General features: G+C 39.2%; 1 protein-coding gene across 4 annotated transcripts in view; it reads left to right on the top strand.

Moving 5' to 3' along the window:
- FILIP1 (filamin A interacting protein 1) overlaps nt 1-19,709 on the top strand; it is a 205,530-nt gene that overhangs the window by 122,264 nt on the left and 63,557 nt on the right. For all 4 annotated transcript variants that reach the window (XM_011965833.1, XM_011965831.1, XM_011965830.1 and 1 more), the window contains 2 exons: nt 7,470-7,643; nt 16,805-16,983. In XM_011965833.1, coding sequence (XP_011821223.1) covers nt 7,470-7,643; nt 16,805-16,983 — 353 coding nt within the window. The remainder of the gene's footprint in view (nt 1-7,469; nt 7,644-16,804; nt 16,984-19,709) is intronic.

The raw sequence follows: 19,709 nt of genomic DNA, 5'->3' as shown, positions 1-19,709 counted from the left end.
TGGCAGGCGCCTGTAATCCCAGCTACTCGGAAGCTGAGGCACGAGAATCGTTTGAACTCGGGAGGTGGAGGTTGCAGTGAGCTGAGATCATGCCACTGCATTCCAGCCTGGGCAACAAGAGCAAAACTCTGTCTAAAAAAAAAGAAAGAAAGAAAGAAAAAAAGAAGAAGAGAAGACTCCCAAATTACAGACAAATACATCAGTTGAAAGAGTAAAGAGGTTGACAAAATGTAGCTATTTAGATCTTTTGAACAAAGCTAAGTAGTTAAGGTTGTTCTGAGATTTTCAGTGCCAGTTTATGCCTCTCTGACTTTCACATCACTTAATTTTACTTTTCTTTATTTCAGCAAATATTTACTGAGTGCCTGCCATGCAGCAGGCACTCTTTTAGGCACTGTAGACACAGTCTCCCACAGCAGTCACAGTCCTCACAGCAGCTCAAAGCCTCAGAAGGAAATAGACAAGTAAATTAATAAATTACCATATGTAAGTAGATACAGAGTGGTTGAATGGGAAAGCAGAATGGGAAAGCAATCACAGAAAGGGTATGTTACTGATCTTCCAGGACTGTCTTTTCTAGGGCTCCTTGACTCATGGCAACAATGGGGTCATATTTAAGAAGTTAAATAATACCAAGAAGTGATAGTGCTTGGGAACTGTGTCATTCTTCCATAAGCATAGAAATGGATTTGTTCTTTCCTCAAAATGGATCCATCATTATTTAAAGTCAACAGCTTTTGGCAGGAATGCCTTGTTCAAAGTGTGCAGTGTCATTAGGTAAGGGCAGGCTTCTTAAACTTCCCACTGGCTATGCTTCCTCTCAGCCAAGTGAGTGGATCATCATGTTGGGGTGATGGTTACATCGTCTAAGAGTCTGTCCCAAGCTGCCTTGCTGAAGCAAATGCTTTTTTATGTCTTTTGTTTTGTTCTGAACACTCAGGTGAATATTAAAATTGTATGAATATTCTGAGTTTTAAGCTACTTATCACCCACCCCAAGTCATTCAGTAATCTTAGTGCTAAAAGAGGATGCACCATGTTTATCTCCAAGCTCCAAGGCTCGTGGGCATACCATCCCCATTTTAGAAGTGTGGAAGAAGCTATGTCATAGGAGCATAAGAACTAAGCATTCTTTCCTACTCATTATGTTTTTTTCATTCAAAGATAGAAAAGCCACACAAGTTTAAAATACAGTTAAACTGTCGTCAGACATAATAACTAGTAATAGTGCTGTACGTTTTAAAAAAAGCTAAGTTTTGGAAACATGATCAATGAAATTCAGTTCCTGAGCATAATAAGCCCATTTGTGGCTGCCTTGCTAGACACAGGAATATTATGAAATATCCAGTCTCTTTCTGGCTTGGTGTTTGTCATAGGGTGACCAACTTGTCCCGGCTTGCCTGGGACTGTCCTGGTTTGCAGAAGTCTGACTTCACACGACTCAGCTTCCCTTAGTCTCAGACAACCTGGGACATTTGGTCACCCTCATTTGCCCAGAACTGGCACACACTTCCAGCAGTTTTCAGGGATCCTCCTCATATAGGCTGCTGGCTGGAAATGGCCATGATTCTTTGGTGCAGAAAGGTCAGGGACTAACAACACAGGGAGAACAGCAAGAAACCTCTGAGGCAACCAAATCCCTGGGAATCAGACAACTCTGCCAAGAACCTTGAGCTAACACAGCCAAAGTTTTAAGTATTTTTGATGCTGAATTGGTCATCTGTCCTAGAGCAGTGATTTCCAAGTGCAGCTGTGCTTTAGAATCACCTACAGAGATATTTCAAAACACAATTCCTGGCCTGCATCAACAGACTGGCTGACTGAGAATTTCTGTGCTTTTAACATAGCAGATGAATGATGTTTCCAGCACACAAATCTGACCATCACTGTCCTGCTGCTCAAAAACTCCAAAGCCTCTTGCTCTTCTGTGACAAAATCCAAACTCATTGCATGGCTTACAAAGCTTTTCATGAGTTTATTACTCCAGTCTCATATTGCAAAATCTCATGCATTTAAACCTGTTTGGCCTTTGTATACAGTCTTACCTGGGCCTAGAGCACTCTCACCTTACTTCTTCTTTCTCTAGCTCAAGTATTCATTATGAGATTTCAGTTCCTTAATCCAGGAAGCCTCTTCTGTTAGCTCAGATTCAAGTTAAGTGTTCTTTTAGATGATGTCCTCAGCCCCAATTATTTCCTCCACCTAAGGCTTACTATGTCATATTGTAAACACCTCTCAATTGTTTGTTTGTGTCTCTCCAGACTTGAATTCCCAAGGATGCAGTTATTTCTGAATAACTGAATACAATGCATTGCACAAAGTAAATGTGTGCAAATATTTATTGAAGGAGTGATTAGATTCAGCCCTCTTTTGAACCTGTGCTACTTTTGTGGGTTCCACCTGTCCTGTGTTTTATTCTATCCTCCAATTTGCTCCTGCTTTTCCAGCAAAGCGCAGACTCACTCCATTGACTTTATACAATGAATTGCACACTCACCTGTGGGCCCTAGGCTTCACAGAGCAGCTCTTTGCTGCCCCCACATGTTTTGAATCAGCTTCTTATCCAGTCAACTGAGAAACCCCTTGTTCCACCTGGTGCAGTTTCAGTTGTGGGGTATTTATGGAACATCCTTGTTCTTGGCCTCCCTACACTTCCACTGGCACAAAGAAGAACTATGTCTGATGGAAGAGAATGGTGTGACAACTGTGTCTGTTTCTCTACTCTAATCTCATATTTGTTCTCTATCATCAGGAGTAAATAAGTTGAACATAGAGTCATCTTCAAAGCATTCTTCTCTGGGTCATTTTACATGTATTTAAATATAGTGGTCTATTTTGCAGCTTCCCCACATCCTAGGATTTTAACAAATTGTTTTGGATAAATTTCTATGTGAAAATATTAATGCTCAAGAACAGAAGCTTTCTTACATTTTGAACTTTATTCTTTTATAGAAAAATTAGCAAGTTTCTCAGAAATGGAGATGTAAAGTTTTCTCCCCAAAATATAGAATCTTTTTTTAATATAAATTGAATCATTTGTTTCAAATAGTAAAATAAATTTGTGATCACACAGTCATCTTCATTAATACATTGATTAAATAGATACCACAATTTTATTGATTTACTATTTTATTATTATCACTATTATTCTTATTACAGGTGTGAGCCACCACACCCAGCCTCTTTCCATGATTATTACTATACAATTAAAGAGGCTTTAGTAAATTTATAGTGAATAGTGTGGTTGTAAATAAATGCATTGTATTATATCACCATAACCTCTTTCTCTTCAGTAATTAGTATCTAGGGTAATTAAACTAAGAAGAAATATATAGTATATGTAGCATATCACAATTAATACAGTTCAAGCAAAAGTGTATTTCGGGGAAGGAAAGTAATAGGTGTTTGATATCAGTTGGAACACAAGAAACTGTCTTCTAAGAGAATTAGGAAGTTTGGGGTCAAGATGATCAATACCAATAATATATGGATATTTTTAAACTAAATAACTTAAATGATTAAACTGAAATAGCTACCTGCTTACAGTTTTAAAAGTACTTTATTTGCATTATCTTGTTAGAGCCTAACACAGTCCCTATAATGTATAGGGGTTGTGTCCCCACTTTACAGACAAGGAAACAGTCAGGGAGATTAAATAACTTTTGGAGAGACTGCTCTAATTTTGAAATTCCTTTTTGAAAAAAATATTCCTAAGAGTAGATTGTGAAATATCTAGACAGTTTTAACAATATCAGTTTTACATGTTATATTTGGTTAGGGAAAAATGTATCTTATAAAATTCCTTTTCTACCCATGCAGCAAAAAGTTATTTAATCATGGAGACATAACAGAAACCATAGTATATAATTACTATTGTCTCAGCACCTACTGTATGCCAAGTTTTATATTAGGCATCTTATATATTTATGTCTGATTTTAATCTAACAACAAGTATATAAGAAAGTTATTATGATCCAACTTCATAAATGATAAATTAGGTCAAAGTAATGTTAACTGCTTGCACAAATCACACACCTTAGCTGAGATTGGAAACTATTTCTGAGTCTCTTCAAAGCTGGACTCATTCTATCATGATACAAATTTTATTCCTATATTTTAATTAAAGTTCATACTTGCTTGATAGCTTTAAGATTTATTTAATTTTCTTTATGCTCGAGCTATGTAAACTTGGGCAAACCAGCAGTAAGATTGTTGCTGTCAACATTACTTGATACAGTTTACATTTAAGAGCCACTTTCTGATTACCTTTATCCATAACTAAGGACAAACACTTTTTCAGAATGTCATTTGTGGAAAGACCATATGGAAATAGTTCTGCTGTGATTCCTTCAGCTGTCTAGTTAGAATGTGACTAAATCATAATAAATTTTAGGTGAGAAAACCTATAATCCTTATACTATGCTGTTTTCAGTACACCTACCCAGCTCAGTGGCTGTTTTATCTCTGGCTTTACTGGTGTGTTTGAAATAATTCTGAAAGAAATCAAGACAATGCCAAAAAGAGGGTATAGAACAATCCTTGAGCAATTTTTGTTTTATGTCCTCCTTTGTGTTAAATCCTAGGTACTGTGCATAGGACTGTCTATAGCCAGAATGAAGGTGGCTTTCTCAGCATTGGGTGCATGAAAAAGAACTTTCTATGAAATTATTTGCCTTTGTTTTATTTATGGGGAATAAGGAATGATGAAGTATTTCTTTTTTCTTTATGAAAGCACTACTTTGTTTCTCTTTGTAAAACTAGTTACATATTTACTGTAGAAAATTTAGAAAATACATACCTGTAAAAACAAAAAGAAGAGGTTAAAAATACAAAAATTAGCCGGGTAAGGTGGCACGTTCTGTAGTCCCAGCTACTCGGAAGGCTGAGGCAGGAGAATCACTTGAACCTGGCAGAGAGAGGTTGCAGTGAGCGAAGATCATGGCACTGCACTCCAGTCTGGGTGACAGACTGAGACTCTGTCTCAAAAACAAAAACAAAAGCAAAAAACAGAAAAACAAAATAAACATCAAAAAAAAACCAGCCCTTAATATTACTACCCTGTCTTCTAAGCCCTTTTCTTTTAGTATTTCAGAAATTTTTAATCAGTATCTCAATTTACAGTATAAACAACAGTACATTCTATTTTACTTTTTATATTAAAATTATGTATTTATTTATTTATTTTTTCAAAGGACAGTACATTCTATGTCTGCCCTATAAGACTTCACATTTCACATGTTAGAAAAATGAACTTTAGAAAATGACCTTTACTTCATCTGATTTAAAGATGAGAAACAGACAGTAGTTTGTTATCAAGAACTTCCAGCTTGCCAACCTTCTATCATCGCCATTTTTTCACTTTAAATGTGATTCTAAATTTTCCTTTCCTGTCATTACATAAGTCACTAAATTCACAGTATGGTGTTTCTTCTTTAAAGACGAGTTCGTCTCTTTCAGATTTGGTCAAAGCAAAAAACTGACCTAGGGTGTGAGGATAATTTAAAGGAGAAAAGTGATGACAGCTTTTTAAGATCGGAAAAAGGAAATGTACTTGCACCAAAGTAAGCAAGTTGACTTTGGATGATGCCAAGGATTTGTATTCAATTTAGTTGCTATGTCTCGTAATCTATTAGTGTGGCACAGTACTCTCAACCCTGGAATCACCTGGGAGCCTTAAAAAGCGTTGATGTATATAGGTCCTTCCCCAAAAGATTAGAATGTAATTGGTCTGGAATGGCCTGGGCCTTGGGATTTTTTAGAGTTCCTCAAATGACTTCAGCACAGTCAGCATTGTGAATCATTACTTTAGAACATGCTTTATATATTCACCTATGTCAGATGAACACAGGAGCACTTTCTGCCTGAAGACCAGTAGCAGTCTACGTAACTTGAGGCTCCTTCAGTATAGATTGGGAGTTATGCCTTGCACAATGGTGCCTGGCAGAGAGGATGAACAGGGCTAAAAGACAGCCTGCTCTTCACTCACTAGGTGAGCTGCGCTGTGACTCAGGGCTGTGTCTCCTAGATAAAGTGGGCACCTTTTTCTAATGAGCACAGTGTACAGGCTAACTTGACCCTGCATCTGTGCTTATCTTCTTTCAACCTGCATGGAGACACATTGCCTTTCCATTAAACTATTTCCTGACTTCAACATTCACTAACATTCTAAACCACCAGGTTCTTCAAAATTCATATTTTCCATTTTTGTCTTGAAGTGAGCATGTGTATATGTGGCAGAAACATTTCAAATCTGCAAATTCCAGTTCATTGACATCTCAGTAGTGAATTATTCTGTAGCCATATGGAATTAGATTAATTTGGAGACTGAAAAGGCAACAAAAGTGAGAAACCTCGAGAAAGACAAACTTTATAACGGTCGTATTGTGAACACTCATAGTTGACTAGTTAGCTCTCTTCTTTAGAATATCATAATAATGAACCAGGTTTATAATTTCAGTCCCACAGTGAGCATCAATATAGGAGAAAACTCTATTTCATTGTCATAGGCTGAAACTTTGTTCCCAACCAGATTTTTCTTTAGTACAAGTTGGAATGAAGTCAGGGCACTTCTTACCCATCACCATTACTGGAAAAACAGCTCCAAGTGTGTCCCTATATGGAAATACATTCAGCAAATGTCAGCTCCATCATAAGTAGAAAGATCATCCCTACTAACTAGTGCAAAACATAAGCAGGTGTATTTGCATTATGTGATAGGAACCACAGACTGTATGATATAAAGCCTACAATCGTGGTTTTCTTTAAAGCTTCAGTAATACGTTGTGCTAAGAAATAGACAAACAAAACTGACCTACCAAGCTGACTCATCTAACTGACAGTCTGGATGTTAAAGGGGTGTAATTTCACCTTTATTGTGAATACATTAGATACATTAGATTTGAAAAGGACAGCCAAGCATCATATGAGTTCTCAACCATGTGTTTCTGTGCAAAATGAATCACCTAATGAGAAACAGGAAATCATCAATAAAGGCTGTTTGTTAATTGACATATGAAGTTATAACTAGAATGGAGGCAGCAGGGTTTTATTTTAAACCAGATTTGAATACTACATTGAGAACATCAACAGAAAACTAGAAGATTTTAGACTGTCATTGACCTCGCGTGCACTGAAACAGGTTAAGTTCCCAGGACCAGCCCTGCTTGCCTCCCTCCACCACCCCATCCCGAATTATTGCTACTTAGATAAAGCAATTTTTATGTAGTTAATATTAGCACAAATCCTTTTTTCTGCTCGCCTGCTTCCTAGCAACCTGAAGCAGAGTATCTGCTTGCCAATCTGCTTTTGGTTAAAAAAAAAAAAAAAAAAAAAAAGAACAGAATACCCAATGAATTTGCCAATAGCCCTGACAAAATGGGGATGTATTCAATAAGCTCTCTGTTGATATTTTGAGCCCAGTATGTGATTTACATTATCAATCGTCTGATCTTGCTGCACTTTCTATTACAGGCCAGAGAAGACGTGATCCATATGCTGAAGACGGAGAAAACCAAACCTGAGGTTCTGGAGGCTCATTACGGGTCTGCGGAGCCAGAGAAAGTGCTGCGGGTCCTGCACCGAGATGCCATTCTTGCCCAGGAGAAATCCATAGGAGAAGATGTCTATGAAAAACCGATTTCAGAGGTAAAAATATGACACCAAGAAGTCCCCTGGAAGGGAAGGAACCTCAGGGAGATATCTTCACATTCTTCCATTTACATGCTTTAACATTTTCTTTCAAAGGCAAAATTTTGATGATACACTAATATAAAATTAAAGTGTAATTAAATAAGTCAAGGGTTATAGTGGATAAGCTTCAATGTTAAGAATTGTAGAAGCTTTTCTTTAAACATACCAAAGCCTGAAATATATTTTTCCATGTGGTTCTGATAGTTACATGCGCTTGCAGTATATTATTATTTTACTTCTCTAAGAAATGATAGTGTAAAAATTTGAAGTGCTTACCAGTTTTAACATTGAGCTGTCATGATTCTTACAAAATTGGTAACCTAAAATTAAATTGATCTTATCACTGATATGGTTATAAAGACACTTTTTTCGAATTTTATAAACTCTTTCATAATTAAAATGGTCTAATGTGAGTGGCCAAAATATAGTGATTGAGGCAAAATCCTTATGAAATACTTAGGGCAATTCTTTAAGATGAAAGGAATTCTAATAGGGCTATGACTATTATTATTGATTACTCATAATACCACATTTTAAAAATACTCTCACATTGTAGTAGAAGTTCGAGCCAGATTAGGATACAAGTTTTTCACATTGACCCTTCAGACTTTATATTAAAAAATTTACAGATGTGAAATTAGTGTCATGAACCAAAAAGAGAACAGAAATTAAAAGTCTGAAACAACTTACTATACGTTTAACATGTAATTTATGTCAAGCCTTTGGAGCAGCTCAGTTTGATAACTCTCAGAGATAAGATCTGCTTTAGACAGCATTCACAACAGACTGATGGTCCCAAAATTTTTAAATTTCTGCAGCAAGAATAAACTGGAGCTCTATTCTCATCTTTTCCAAAAGAGTTAAGAGATGATTATACGATAGGATGCAGTCAACAGGCTGGATCTACTTTCATGTCTGAGACCTACCACTGCTAGCTGTGTATGGCTATAGGCAGATTATGTAAGCTCTTTAAGCCTCAGTTTCCTCAACTGTGGGGTGTGAGGAACCACAGTGTCTACCTCACAGAACTGCTGTGAGGATTTAATAAAGCAATGCCTATAAAACTCTTAACATAGTCTCTGGCACATTCTAGGTACTTAACAAGTATTAGTCATTAGTATTTGCTGGGATTCAAGAATAACTGCTCATACCCTTAATTGGTTTGAAACTTGGGAAGATTTGAGGAGTAAAAGACACAGAGGTCAAAAACATGTATTTAATATGATAATAATAATAATAATAACAACTTGGATTAGAGAACTCAGCTTGGATAAATGGTCTCATTTGGGCTTCTGAATTCTTTTCTTCCAAGGCTAGTGCTTGGGATGACATTCCCCACCCTCACCACCAAGGGAGAGGTGGGTCTGCAGAGAATACACACTTACCCAGGATTACTGCCTCCAATCCACTGGGTTCTGTGGGCTGAACACAGAGAGAGGAGTTTCCGACCTACCTTTAGAAAGTAGGCCTGACCTAAATATTCCTAACTCAGGGACAGAGGATCAGAACAGAAAACACTCACCCTGTGACTTGTCCTTCTGGAACTGGCTAAGCTGGGCATATTTCATGGTTCCTTTCTCCTCTTAACAATCTGAAGAGTCGTTTCCCCTTTCGGGAGAAGTGAGTGAGAAGGCAGAGAGAGAGGGCAGAAAATACTTCTCCTAATACTGCCAAAATGAAGTCCATTTTGTGAGAGAAATAAAATGATAGAAGGAGAAAAGATTTCCTTCCACCACTTACAAATTTTGGGTCTGTTAACCCTTTGAAATTAACAGTCAAGTTATTGTTACCTAGGAGCAGAATCCTGCTTCCAAATTCACGAGGCAGGAACTGTGATACATCACTGTTCCATTAGCCTCCTGGGATCATGAGCAGGTAGTCTAGCTCTTATTTCCTAGAAGCCATATTATATCTTAAGCCAAAAATCACTGCTCTTTCTTATTTCCATACCGTATTAGGCCCAGCAGGGGTATCCAGTAGAACTCACGAGAAGTTAAGCAATGAACCCAATACAGTGGACCTTTTTCCCTTGCCAAATATCTGGGGAAAAATTAAACAGCAAATATTAAATTTCTCTGCCCTTCTTTGTAAATTAAAGTCTGGGATATCAGAGTTCATAATTCTTAAGCAAAATTCCAAAAACATTGAAGGTTTTCGTTTCTTTCCTTCCTAATTTTGTATTCTGCTTAGCTTTAGCCAGTGGGATCTCAATTGATTGTCTGGGTAGAGTTTGTTTTTGTTTTCCCCTTTAGTAAAAAAACCTGGACTCACCGGCATTTTCAAAGTTGTATTAAGATATCCTGAAGTCCCTAGAGTCTACTTTTTTCTGAAGAATCTAAAGAATTATTAGGACACATGCAATTATCAGAGTACAACTTCACACTCATAAATTTAAAAAATACAAGAGAGTCTCTAGCACTAAGATACATTTTTCTCAAGCAAAATGATATTCCTTGACCCTAGGACTCAGTATAAAGAAGGTCCATGTTACTCCTACCAGAGACTAAAGCAGAGATTTAGGGCATGTCTGAGGGAAGGAAGGTAGATAGAGAAAATCTTCAGCCATAGCAGGGTTCTGGTAAGCCTGCTCTTACCAGAGCCTGTTGTCATCAGCAGCTTAATAATTATGGGAAGTGGCAAGCTCGAGATTGGGTGGAGCCTCTCTGCAGGTATTGTCTTTGCCTCAGTGAGTGGCATTCAAAACATTCCTGTCTTTTTGTAAAGTCTAGGGATTTGCAGTGGTGACCTCTTCAGTGCCTAGGTCTCATTTTAGGTATTCAATTTTCCCATCTGAGTATTTAAACTTCTTTGGTCTTTTTCTTTTTTCGGGCCCTGTTGCCAGGCCTAGGAAGCCCATCGCTTTAGAGGGTTACCCTTCTGAAGCCTGTGTAATTTGAGGCCCAGAAGGGATCAGACCTTACTCTTCCTCAGAACTTAGCCTCCCCTCATGTTTGAACTTTCAATCTTTGAGTAACTTGTCTGACTCAAGGCAACAAAAATATTTCTTCTGCCACAACTTTTCTGTGTAGGAAGGCTCAGCTGAGTTGTTGCTTCAGCATTTTAGTCATTTTCTTCAAGTGCTCCCAGACATTTGTTTTTCTAATATTGCCTTCCATATTCTACATTATGTGGGCTCCCTCAATGAGAGATGTGAAATCAAAGAATTCTGAGTCTGCCAAGAGTATTCTTTGTTAAACCTAAATCTTATCTATTTTCATCTTCTTGAGTTGGATAATCTTCATTAAAGGGCCTTTTTCCATTACACCACACTCACATGTGAACTTATCTAATGTTGTCCTGCCTAAATTCCCTTTTCTTTGTCTCATCTTTCCTTCAAACACCACATCCCAACATTTCTTGAGTATGTTCACTCAGGCCCCAGTAATATTGGCGATTCCAGTGGACGTGGTGTCTCATGCCTGTAATCCCAGCACTTTGGGAGGCCGAGGCAGGCAGATCATTTGAGGTCAGGAGTTCGAGACCAGCCTCACCAACACAATGAAACCCCATCTCTACTAAAAATACAAAACTTAGCCGGGCGTGGTGGCAGGTACCTATAATCCCAGGTACTCGGGAGGCTGAGGCACAAGAATCGCTTGAACCTGGGAGGCCTTGGCGGTTGCAGTGAGCCGAGATTGCGCCACTGCACTCCAGCCTGGGCGAGAGAGCGAGACTCTTTCTCAAAAAAAAAAAAGTAAATAAATAATAAATAAATAAATAAACATTGGCAATTCCATCTACAACAGCTGAGACACTGAAACTCACCAAATAATGCTTCAGATATCTTACCCTGATCTTCCCAGTTTTCGATTCTTAAATCTATTCGTATTTTATATAACCACTTTGAATAGATGTTGCAATCTTTAAGGGAAGGGCCCCCAGTTGAGCTCACAAAAGACTATCAGTCCATTTACAGTGTTCTCCTCAATCCCTTCCTGGATCCTAATGCTTTCTTTGTGAGGAAAGTCACACTGCTCTGTCCTGTGGGCTCTCCTGTCTCTGTCGTCTCTGGGCACGCATTCTGATTCAACAATGTCTGAAATACCTTCCATTTTAATATCCCTATTTTTAGAAGTACTTAGATCCATTTCCGCTTTGTGTAAATCTAGTTTGGTCTTTAAGACCTCATATTTGCTTTTAAGTAGATTTCTCTTTTCCTCAATTCCTTAATACTTCTCCAGTTAGCCCTTTGCAGGTAACAGAGCTAAAAATACTTCCTGAATCATGCCTTTTTGTCTAAAACATACTGAAATTTCTCCTCAAGTTATTGTACTTCTCCACTAACTTTATTCATTAGAATAAGACTTCCAGGTACTCTCTTTCCTTAGTAAATTTTTGGCATTTGGTGTTATGATTCTCTCATTCAATTTTCCTTCCACCTCGTCCAAGTAGAATCTACATTTCCAAAGTAATAGGTGCCCATTCTACTTTCACTAGTCATTTAATAAAACCCGTTCCTCTATACTGAGCCACAGCTTGGATCCTGAAACCAAAAGCCATGTACATATAGTATCTATGATTAATGAATCTACAGAATCTTCAGAGTCTCTGGACAAGCCACATAGAGCCAAGAAAATAGACTACCTCTGTTCTCTCTTAGGAGATTGATGTAGTTCCAAACAAAATAACAAGAAACAGCATCTGGTACAGCTGATCTTTTGCTACCTATGTTATTCTTACATCCAAAACTTAAAATTGACACCTAAAACCTCACATACTAATGCTTTATAGCAGAAGAATTTATAGCCTCTACATTCTAAAGTCTGGATCTGCAGCTCTGCCTAAAAAACACACTACATACACCAATGCCTCAGTAACTTATGCATTAAGAGATGAAAAGACTGCTTTGCTGATAATGTAATTACTGTTGTGGTCAAGCTGTGCTAGTGTTTGGTGAGGTGAACATTACCCACAAAGACTTCAGCCACCTACTCCAGTGGCTTAGTCCAGAACTGTAGCTATCGCAAACAACCAGTCTCAAAAGCCTACAAGGATAGATGTAAAAAGGCTAAGGTCTACCCTCTGCCTAGGGGGCCCCAGAACACTTGATATTTCCATGTGCTGTTTTTTTCTCCAGATGTCCATGTAATGACTATCTCGTTACATTTCCCAGTCAAACATCTGATTAGCAATGCTCCCACCTTCCCCTCAAGAATTCCTTACATGGATTGAGAGATCCTGCAGAAGAGTTTGACCCTTCAGATCACAGTGTATCATTGTATGACAGGCAGAGTAAAAACTAAGAAACGAAAGGGCTGGGCTGCACATATCCAGTTCCCTATTCCAAATACAACTTTCAAATAAGTCACCCCTCCTTCCTTTGGGAGGAGTTGGGTAGGGCCTGAAGAAAGAGGGAAAATACTGATCTTCAAATACTTTCCAAAGGATGGGGAGTCCTATTTTATGATAAAACAGCAAGGCTCAAAAAGGGGGGAAAGTTGCTTTTTCTACATTTCTGATGATGATGATGTTTCAGCAATGCTTGACATGTTCTCTAAAATATGTTGAAAATCACATTTGTAGAAATTTGGAAAGTTCTTGGGGAGAATATTTTGTAATAGGGAATGGAGCTATTCTAATGGGAAAACCTCACGCATAGACTGTCTCTTTAAGACTACAAAAGTTTACTGGGTGTGGTGGCTCACGCCTGTAATCCCAGTACTTTGGGAGGCAGAGGTGGGTGGATCACCTGAGGTCAGGAGTTCAAGACCAGCCTGGCCAACATGGTGAAACCCTGTCTCTACTAAAAACACAAAAACTAGCTGGGTGTGGTGGTGGGCACCTGTAATTCCAGCTACTCAGGAGGCTGAGGCAGGAGAATTGCTTAAACCCAGGAGGCAGAGGTTGCAGTGAGCCAAGATTGCACCACTGTACTCCAGCCTGTGCAACAAGAGCGAAACTTCATCTCAAAAAAAAAAAAAAAAGAAAAGAAAAGAAAAAAAAGACTACAAAAAATTATTGGAAGATATAAAAATACAATTAGCAATTCCTGATGATCTCAGATAATATCAGCCACCCATTAACATGGGCTTCTTCACCAGTCTCTATCTGGTCACTGACTCCTAAACAAGGGAAGTGGAGATCTGGGAAAAAGATAATGCGAGCAGTCTCTCTTTTATTTTGGGCCCCAGAAATGACTCACTCACAATGAACACATCATGCAATTATAGAGAGAACTTAATCCTCCTTATAACTGAAGGGTAAACAGAAAACTAAAGGGGAATAGCTCTAATGCTGAGACCCTGTGGAGTTACCCCATGGGGTTTCCGGAAGTTGGTTGTGAGATTGAGAACTGATTTTAAATATGTCTGTTTCAACTAGAACAATTGGTTCTCAATTGGGGTGGTGGTGGATTTTTCCCTCCAGGGAACATTTGGCAGTGTCAGGATAGTTTAGTTGTCACACAGGAGGTGGTGCTTACTGGCATCTAGTGGACAGAGGCCAGGGATGCTGCTAAACATCCTCCAGCTCACAGCACCCTGAAATAAAGATTTATCTGGCCTCAGCAGTGCCAAAGTTGTGGAACACTGAACTAGAATTCAAAGGGAAGAATAGGATAGTGAGTAGCATAGGGAAATATCAAGATTGTCAGATTTGGTCCAATTTAACAAACACTTACCGAACATCAACTTTGTACCAGGGCCTGTACTCAGCACCAGAGTCTAAAAAGGTGGTCAAGGCATGATCTCTTTAAAATCATATAACCTGGCCAGGCTGGGTGTGGTGGCTCGTGCCTATAATCCCAGCACTTTGGGAGGCCAAGGCAGACAGATCACCTGAGGTCAGGAGTTAGAGACCAGCCTGGCCAACCTGATGAAAACTCATCTCTACTAAAAATACAAAAATTAGCTGGGCATGGTGACGTGCCCTGTAATTCCAGCTACTCAGGAGGCTGAGGCAGGAGAATCGCTTGAACCCAGGAGGTGGAGGTTGCAATGAGCTGAGGTCAAGGTCATGCCACTGCACTCCATCCTGGGCAACAGAGTGAGACTTGTCTCAAATAAATAAATAAATAAACAATAAAAAAATCTTATAACCTGACCAGAGAAAGAGGCACAAAGACTTCTTTTTTATTTTGTATTTATTTATTTATTTTTTTGAGACAGAGTCTTGCTCTGTTGCCCCTGCTGGAGTGCAGTGGCACAATCTCCGCTCACTGCAAGCTCCGCCTCCCGGGTTCACGCCATTCTCCTGCCTCAGCCTCCCAAGTAGCTGGGACTTCAGGTGCCTGCCACTATGCCCGGCTAATTTTTTGTATTTTTAGTAGAGACGGGGTTTCACCGTGTTAGCTAGGATGGTCTCGCTCTTGATCTCCTGACCTTGTGATCCGCCCACCTCGGCCTCCCAAAGTGCTGGGATTACAGCCTGAGCCGCCGCGCCCGGCCCAAAACCCAGTAATAATATTTATGGGTGGTGGTGGTTGTTGTTGTTGTTGTTGTTGTTTTGCCTTTTTTTGGTTTTGTTTTGTTTTGGTTTTGGTTTTTGAGATGGAGTCTTGCTTTGTTGCCCTGGCTGGAGTGCAGTGGTGTGATCTTGGCTTATTACAACCTCCGCCTCCTGGGTTCAAGTGATTTTTCTGCCTCAGCCTCCCAAGTAGCTGGGATTACAGGCATCTGCCACCACGTCCGGCTAATTTTTGTATTTTTAGTAGAGACAGGGTTTCACCATGTTGGTCAGGCTGGTCTCGAACTCCTAACCTCAAGCAGTCCACCCGCCTCAGCCCCCCAAAGTGCTGGGATTACAGGCATGAGCCACTGTGCCTGGCCCCTATAATAATATTTGGTAAGAACTCTTTTAGAGATATGTACTGTCTACAAGTTCTGAAATCCTCCCTATATTTAGCATCTCTTGAAAAACAGAGGACTTTGGATCCTACATATACTTTTCCTAGAAATGCAGATAGCTGCAAGCTTTAAAAACAGATTGTGATGAAAATTACTTTCCAGAGGAGAAGCCTGGTGCATGTACATGCTGAGATCTTAATTTTTCTATTAGGAAGGGTGTTATCCTCTTTCTGAGTATAGAGCTTTGTGCTATCTCATAAAACCCTGAAAGAGTTGTTCTCCTGCAAGTTTAGGAACCCAAATGACCAATAAACAAATGAAAAAGTGTTTGAACTTTATCAGGTAAGTGAGCATTAAAATCACAATGAGCGAACACCACACACCCATCAAAATGGTTAAAAGGTTTTTGTTGTTGTTATTTTTTGAGATAGAGTCTCCATCTGTTGCCCAGGCTGGAGTGCAGTGGTGAGATCTTGGCTCACTGCAACTTCTGCCTCTAGGGATCAAGCGATTCTCCTGCCTCAGCCTCCTGAGTAGCTGGGATTACAGGCACGTGCCACCACATCAAACTAATTTTTGTATTTTTAGTAGAGATGGGGTTTCACCATGTTGGTCAGGCTGGTCTCGAACTCCTGACCTCGTGATCTGCCTGCTTCAGCCTCCCCGAGTGCTGGGATTACAGGCATGAGCCACCACGTCTGGCTAAAAGTTTTAAAAATACTACGTGTTGACAAGGATGTAGAACAATCAAAACTCTTAAACATTGGTTGTAGGAGCATAAATGGGTACAGCTTCTTTGGAAAATTGCTTGGCATATCCTATGACCCATATTTGGTCATATCCTATGACCTATATTTCACTCATAGGTATATCTAATAAAGCTACATATACACATATCCTATGACCCATATTTCACTCATGGGTATACACCTGACACATATGCTATATGTTCACTAAAGGACATGAATTAGAGTATTCAGAACAGCATTATTTGTAATAGACCCAAGTTGGAAACTACCCAAATGGTCATCAACAGTAGAATGGATAAAATTGTGGTATATCCCACCGCCCTTAAAAGGGAAAAAAGTTTAGGAACCATATATATGTTTACAAGAAAGCCAGAAAGCCAGAAGTTACTGCAACATTATTATAGTTGGTTTATACAGCCAATTGGCATAAAGAAACTGATACAATGGGGGAAATAGTAGTGAATACCAGACTCACTGTTCTCGCTTTCAGGTAATAAGTCACTAGACCCATGTCAACAAATTGTTTAGAGTCCTATGCAAATGCAATAAAATATTAAGCTCTTTCCCATGTTTGCTTATTCAGCTGGACAGACTTGAGGAAAAACAGAAAGAAACCTACCGGCGCATGCTAGAGCAGCTGTTGCTGGCCGAAAAGTGTCACAGGCGCACCGTGTACGAGTTAGAGAACGAGAAGCATAAACACACTGACTACATGAACAAGAGCGACGACTTCACCAACCTGCTGGAGCAGGAGCGGGAGAGGTAATGCGTACACACACCACCGGTCACATCTGGATGCCCATAGCCCTTTCATGTCTGCCCCTCCCTTCAGGGATCAGTCTTTCAGCCAGGGGTACTGTGGACAGGTGCCCAGCGTCGAATGCCGATTTCTGAATGGGTGGTAACCATAGAGAATGATACTGAATTTTACCTGAGATTGTTACATGAATGGTTTGGGGGTTGCATATAGGTAGGGCATCACATTCCCACAAGGATGTTAAAAGCCATGAAACCGTAAAGCTGGAAAGAAACTCAAGGACTTTATATTTACACTTGATCAATGAAGCACCTACATTTGAAAAGTCTTTCTACAAATTGCTTTCTATTTGAACTAATCTAGTTTTTCTTTTTGGGGCGGGAATCAGCTTTTCAGGAAGTCAAATTATTAAACTTAACAATTATAAATGAATCCTATTCATTTTTAATACCAGTGTTGAAAATGTTACTATTTGGCTGTGTATAAATCACTTAATGACTAGAACTACCTGCTGAACTTTCTAAGGGCTACATAACTTTTAAAACTTGGGGTAAAAAAATAAACCAAAGCAACTAAAAACTGACACATTTAGCCTTGATGTTTATTCTTGTAGGTATTTATTTAGTCTTCTAAGACCAAGGATTGCCAGAACTGAAGCAGAGACCCCAAATTTTAAAATGTTGTAATTCACTCTTCTATACCATCTGTTTTCTTTTCCCAGTATCTTTTAAATTATTATCTCCCTTCTCTTCCCTAGGCTGAATGCTCGTGTCTGTGAATTCCACAGACTTTGAAACCAATGATATTGAATCCCCATGCTTTGAGTTACCAAGCATGTCTGCTTTTGTGTTTAGAGCTTGCAAATTGAGAACCACTAGGGAACAGCTTTACCTACCCCAACTGTATTATCTATTTAGTTACAAAAAAGAGATCTAGTTTTCCCAGATTAGTGTATATATGAGAAGAAGCGATCACAATTAGACAGTAAATAAAAGCATAAAATAGAACAGGTTTGGGTTAAACATTTTTTTAAAATTATTGGTAATGTTTATTTATTATTGGATTTGGTACATCCCTTGCGGAAGGAGAAATGGAAAAGTGAACAATGGCTAAATTGTTGTGTACTGTATCCCAGACTTATGTTTGTCTTAAGTTCCTGTGAAGCTCAGGTTAACTAGCTTCATGTTTGAACACATAGACTAACTGATTTGACATCTTGGAGTAACCAGTGAAAATAAATCCCACCTCCTCAGTCTCTGAGAACTTTCCAACCTCAAGCTATAGATATTGCAAACATGGTTCTAAGGAGAGTACATATACAGTCATGTGTTAATGAAGGGGATGCATTCTGAGAAATCCATCATTAGGTGATTTCATCATTGTGTGAACATCATAGAGTACGCTTTCACAAACTTGGATGTATAGCCAACTGCACACCTAGGCTATATGGCACAGCCTGTTACTCTTAGGCTACAAACCTGTACAGCATGTTACTCTATTGCATTCTGCAGGCAACTATAACACAATCGTAAGTATTTGTGTATCTAAACATATCAAAGGTAAGGTAAAAATGTGGTATTATAATCTTATGGGATACAAGGGGGGAAATGGCCGTGAATACCAGACTCACTGTTCTCCCTTTAAGGTAGTAAGTCACTAGACCCATGTCAACAAATTATTTAGAGCCCTATGCAATTGAAATAAAATATTAAGTGTATAATTAATATTAATGGTAATAAATATAAAAGTACTCTGTGGTGGCTGCGCGTGGTGGTTTGCACCTGTAATCCCAGCACTTTGGGAGGCCGAGGCAGACAGATCACCTGGGGTCAGGAGTTCAAGACCAGCCTGGCCAACATGGTGAACCCTGTCTCTACTAAAAATACAAAAATTAGCCGGGTGTGGTGGTGCACACCTGTAATCCCAGCTACTCAGCCTGATGCAGAATTGCTTGAACCCGGGAGGCAGAGGTTGCAGTGAGCCGAGATCGTGTCATTGCACTCCAGCCTGGGCAACAAGAGCGAAACTCTGTCCTCCCCCCCCCAAAAAAAGTGCTCTGTGAACTATCATGCTCTCTTGTGCTGCCTCAGGCACACTACCATCATATATGCAGTCCCTTGTTGACAGAAGTGTTGTTATGTGGCTCAAGTCTCTATCTACAACAGTCATCTGGTTAGGTGTTCTGTGTTGGAATGTGGTCAGATAAAAAAGTAGCAACTTGATATAGACTTTTCAGAATATCGAAAATCAAATAATTCTAAGAGCACATGTGCAAATTATTTTTCATTACCTCGTAAATTACTTGATTTAGAACCAGATATCTGTCTTTTCTTCAGCTTCTCACCTAAGCTAAATGCCTGAGGTAGTATAAGGTCAGTTACCGAGTCATTGGTTTGATAAAAGTGTGTAGATGGAGTGACCATACTTGTTTTTTGTTTTCCTAATTTTTGTGTTCTGTGAGAGTAATTGAAATAATACATGCCAGAGAGCATGATCGTTCACAGAGTAATTTTATATTCAGTATCCACTAAGTCTATGCAGGATGTGTTTATTTAATACCTTCATGTTGGTTAACTCTAGATTAACAATTTTAATCCCCATCCTCTTGTAGAAATTGTTTAATTTTATTAAAACAATTACAGGCCGGGCGCGGTGGCTCAAGCCTGTAATCCCAGCACTTTGGGAGGCCGAGACGGGTGGATCACGAGGTCAGGAGATGGAGACCATCCTG

The sequence above is a fragment of the Mandrillus leucophaeus genome, unplaced genomic scaffold, assembly GCF_000951045.1.
Source record: "Mandrillus leucophaeus isolate KB7577 unplaced genomic scaffold, Mleu.le_1.0 Scaffold738, whole genome shotgun sequence".
Classification (NCBI taxonomy): Eukaryota; Metazoa; Chordata; class Mammalia; order Primates; family Cercopithecidae; genus Mandrillus; species Mandrillus leucophaeus.
This window is presented reverse-complemented; position numbering and strand designations above follow the sequence as displayed.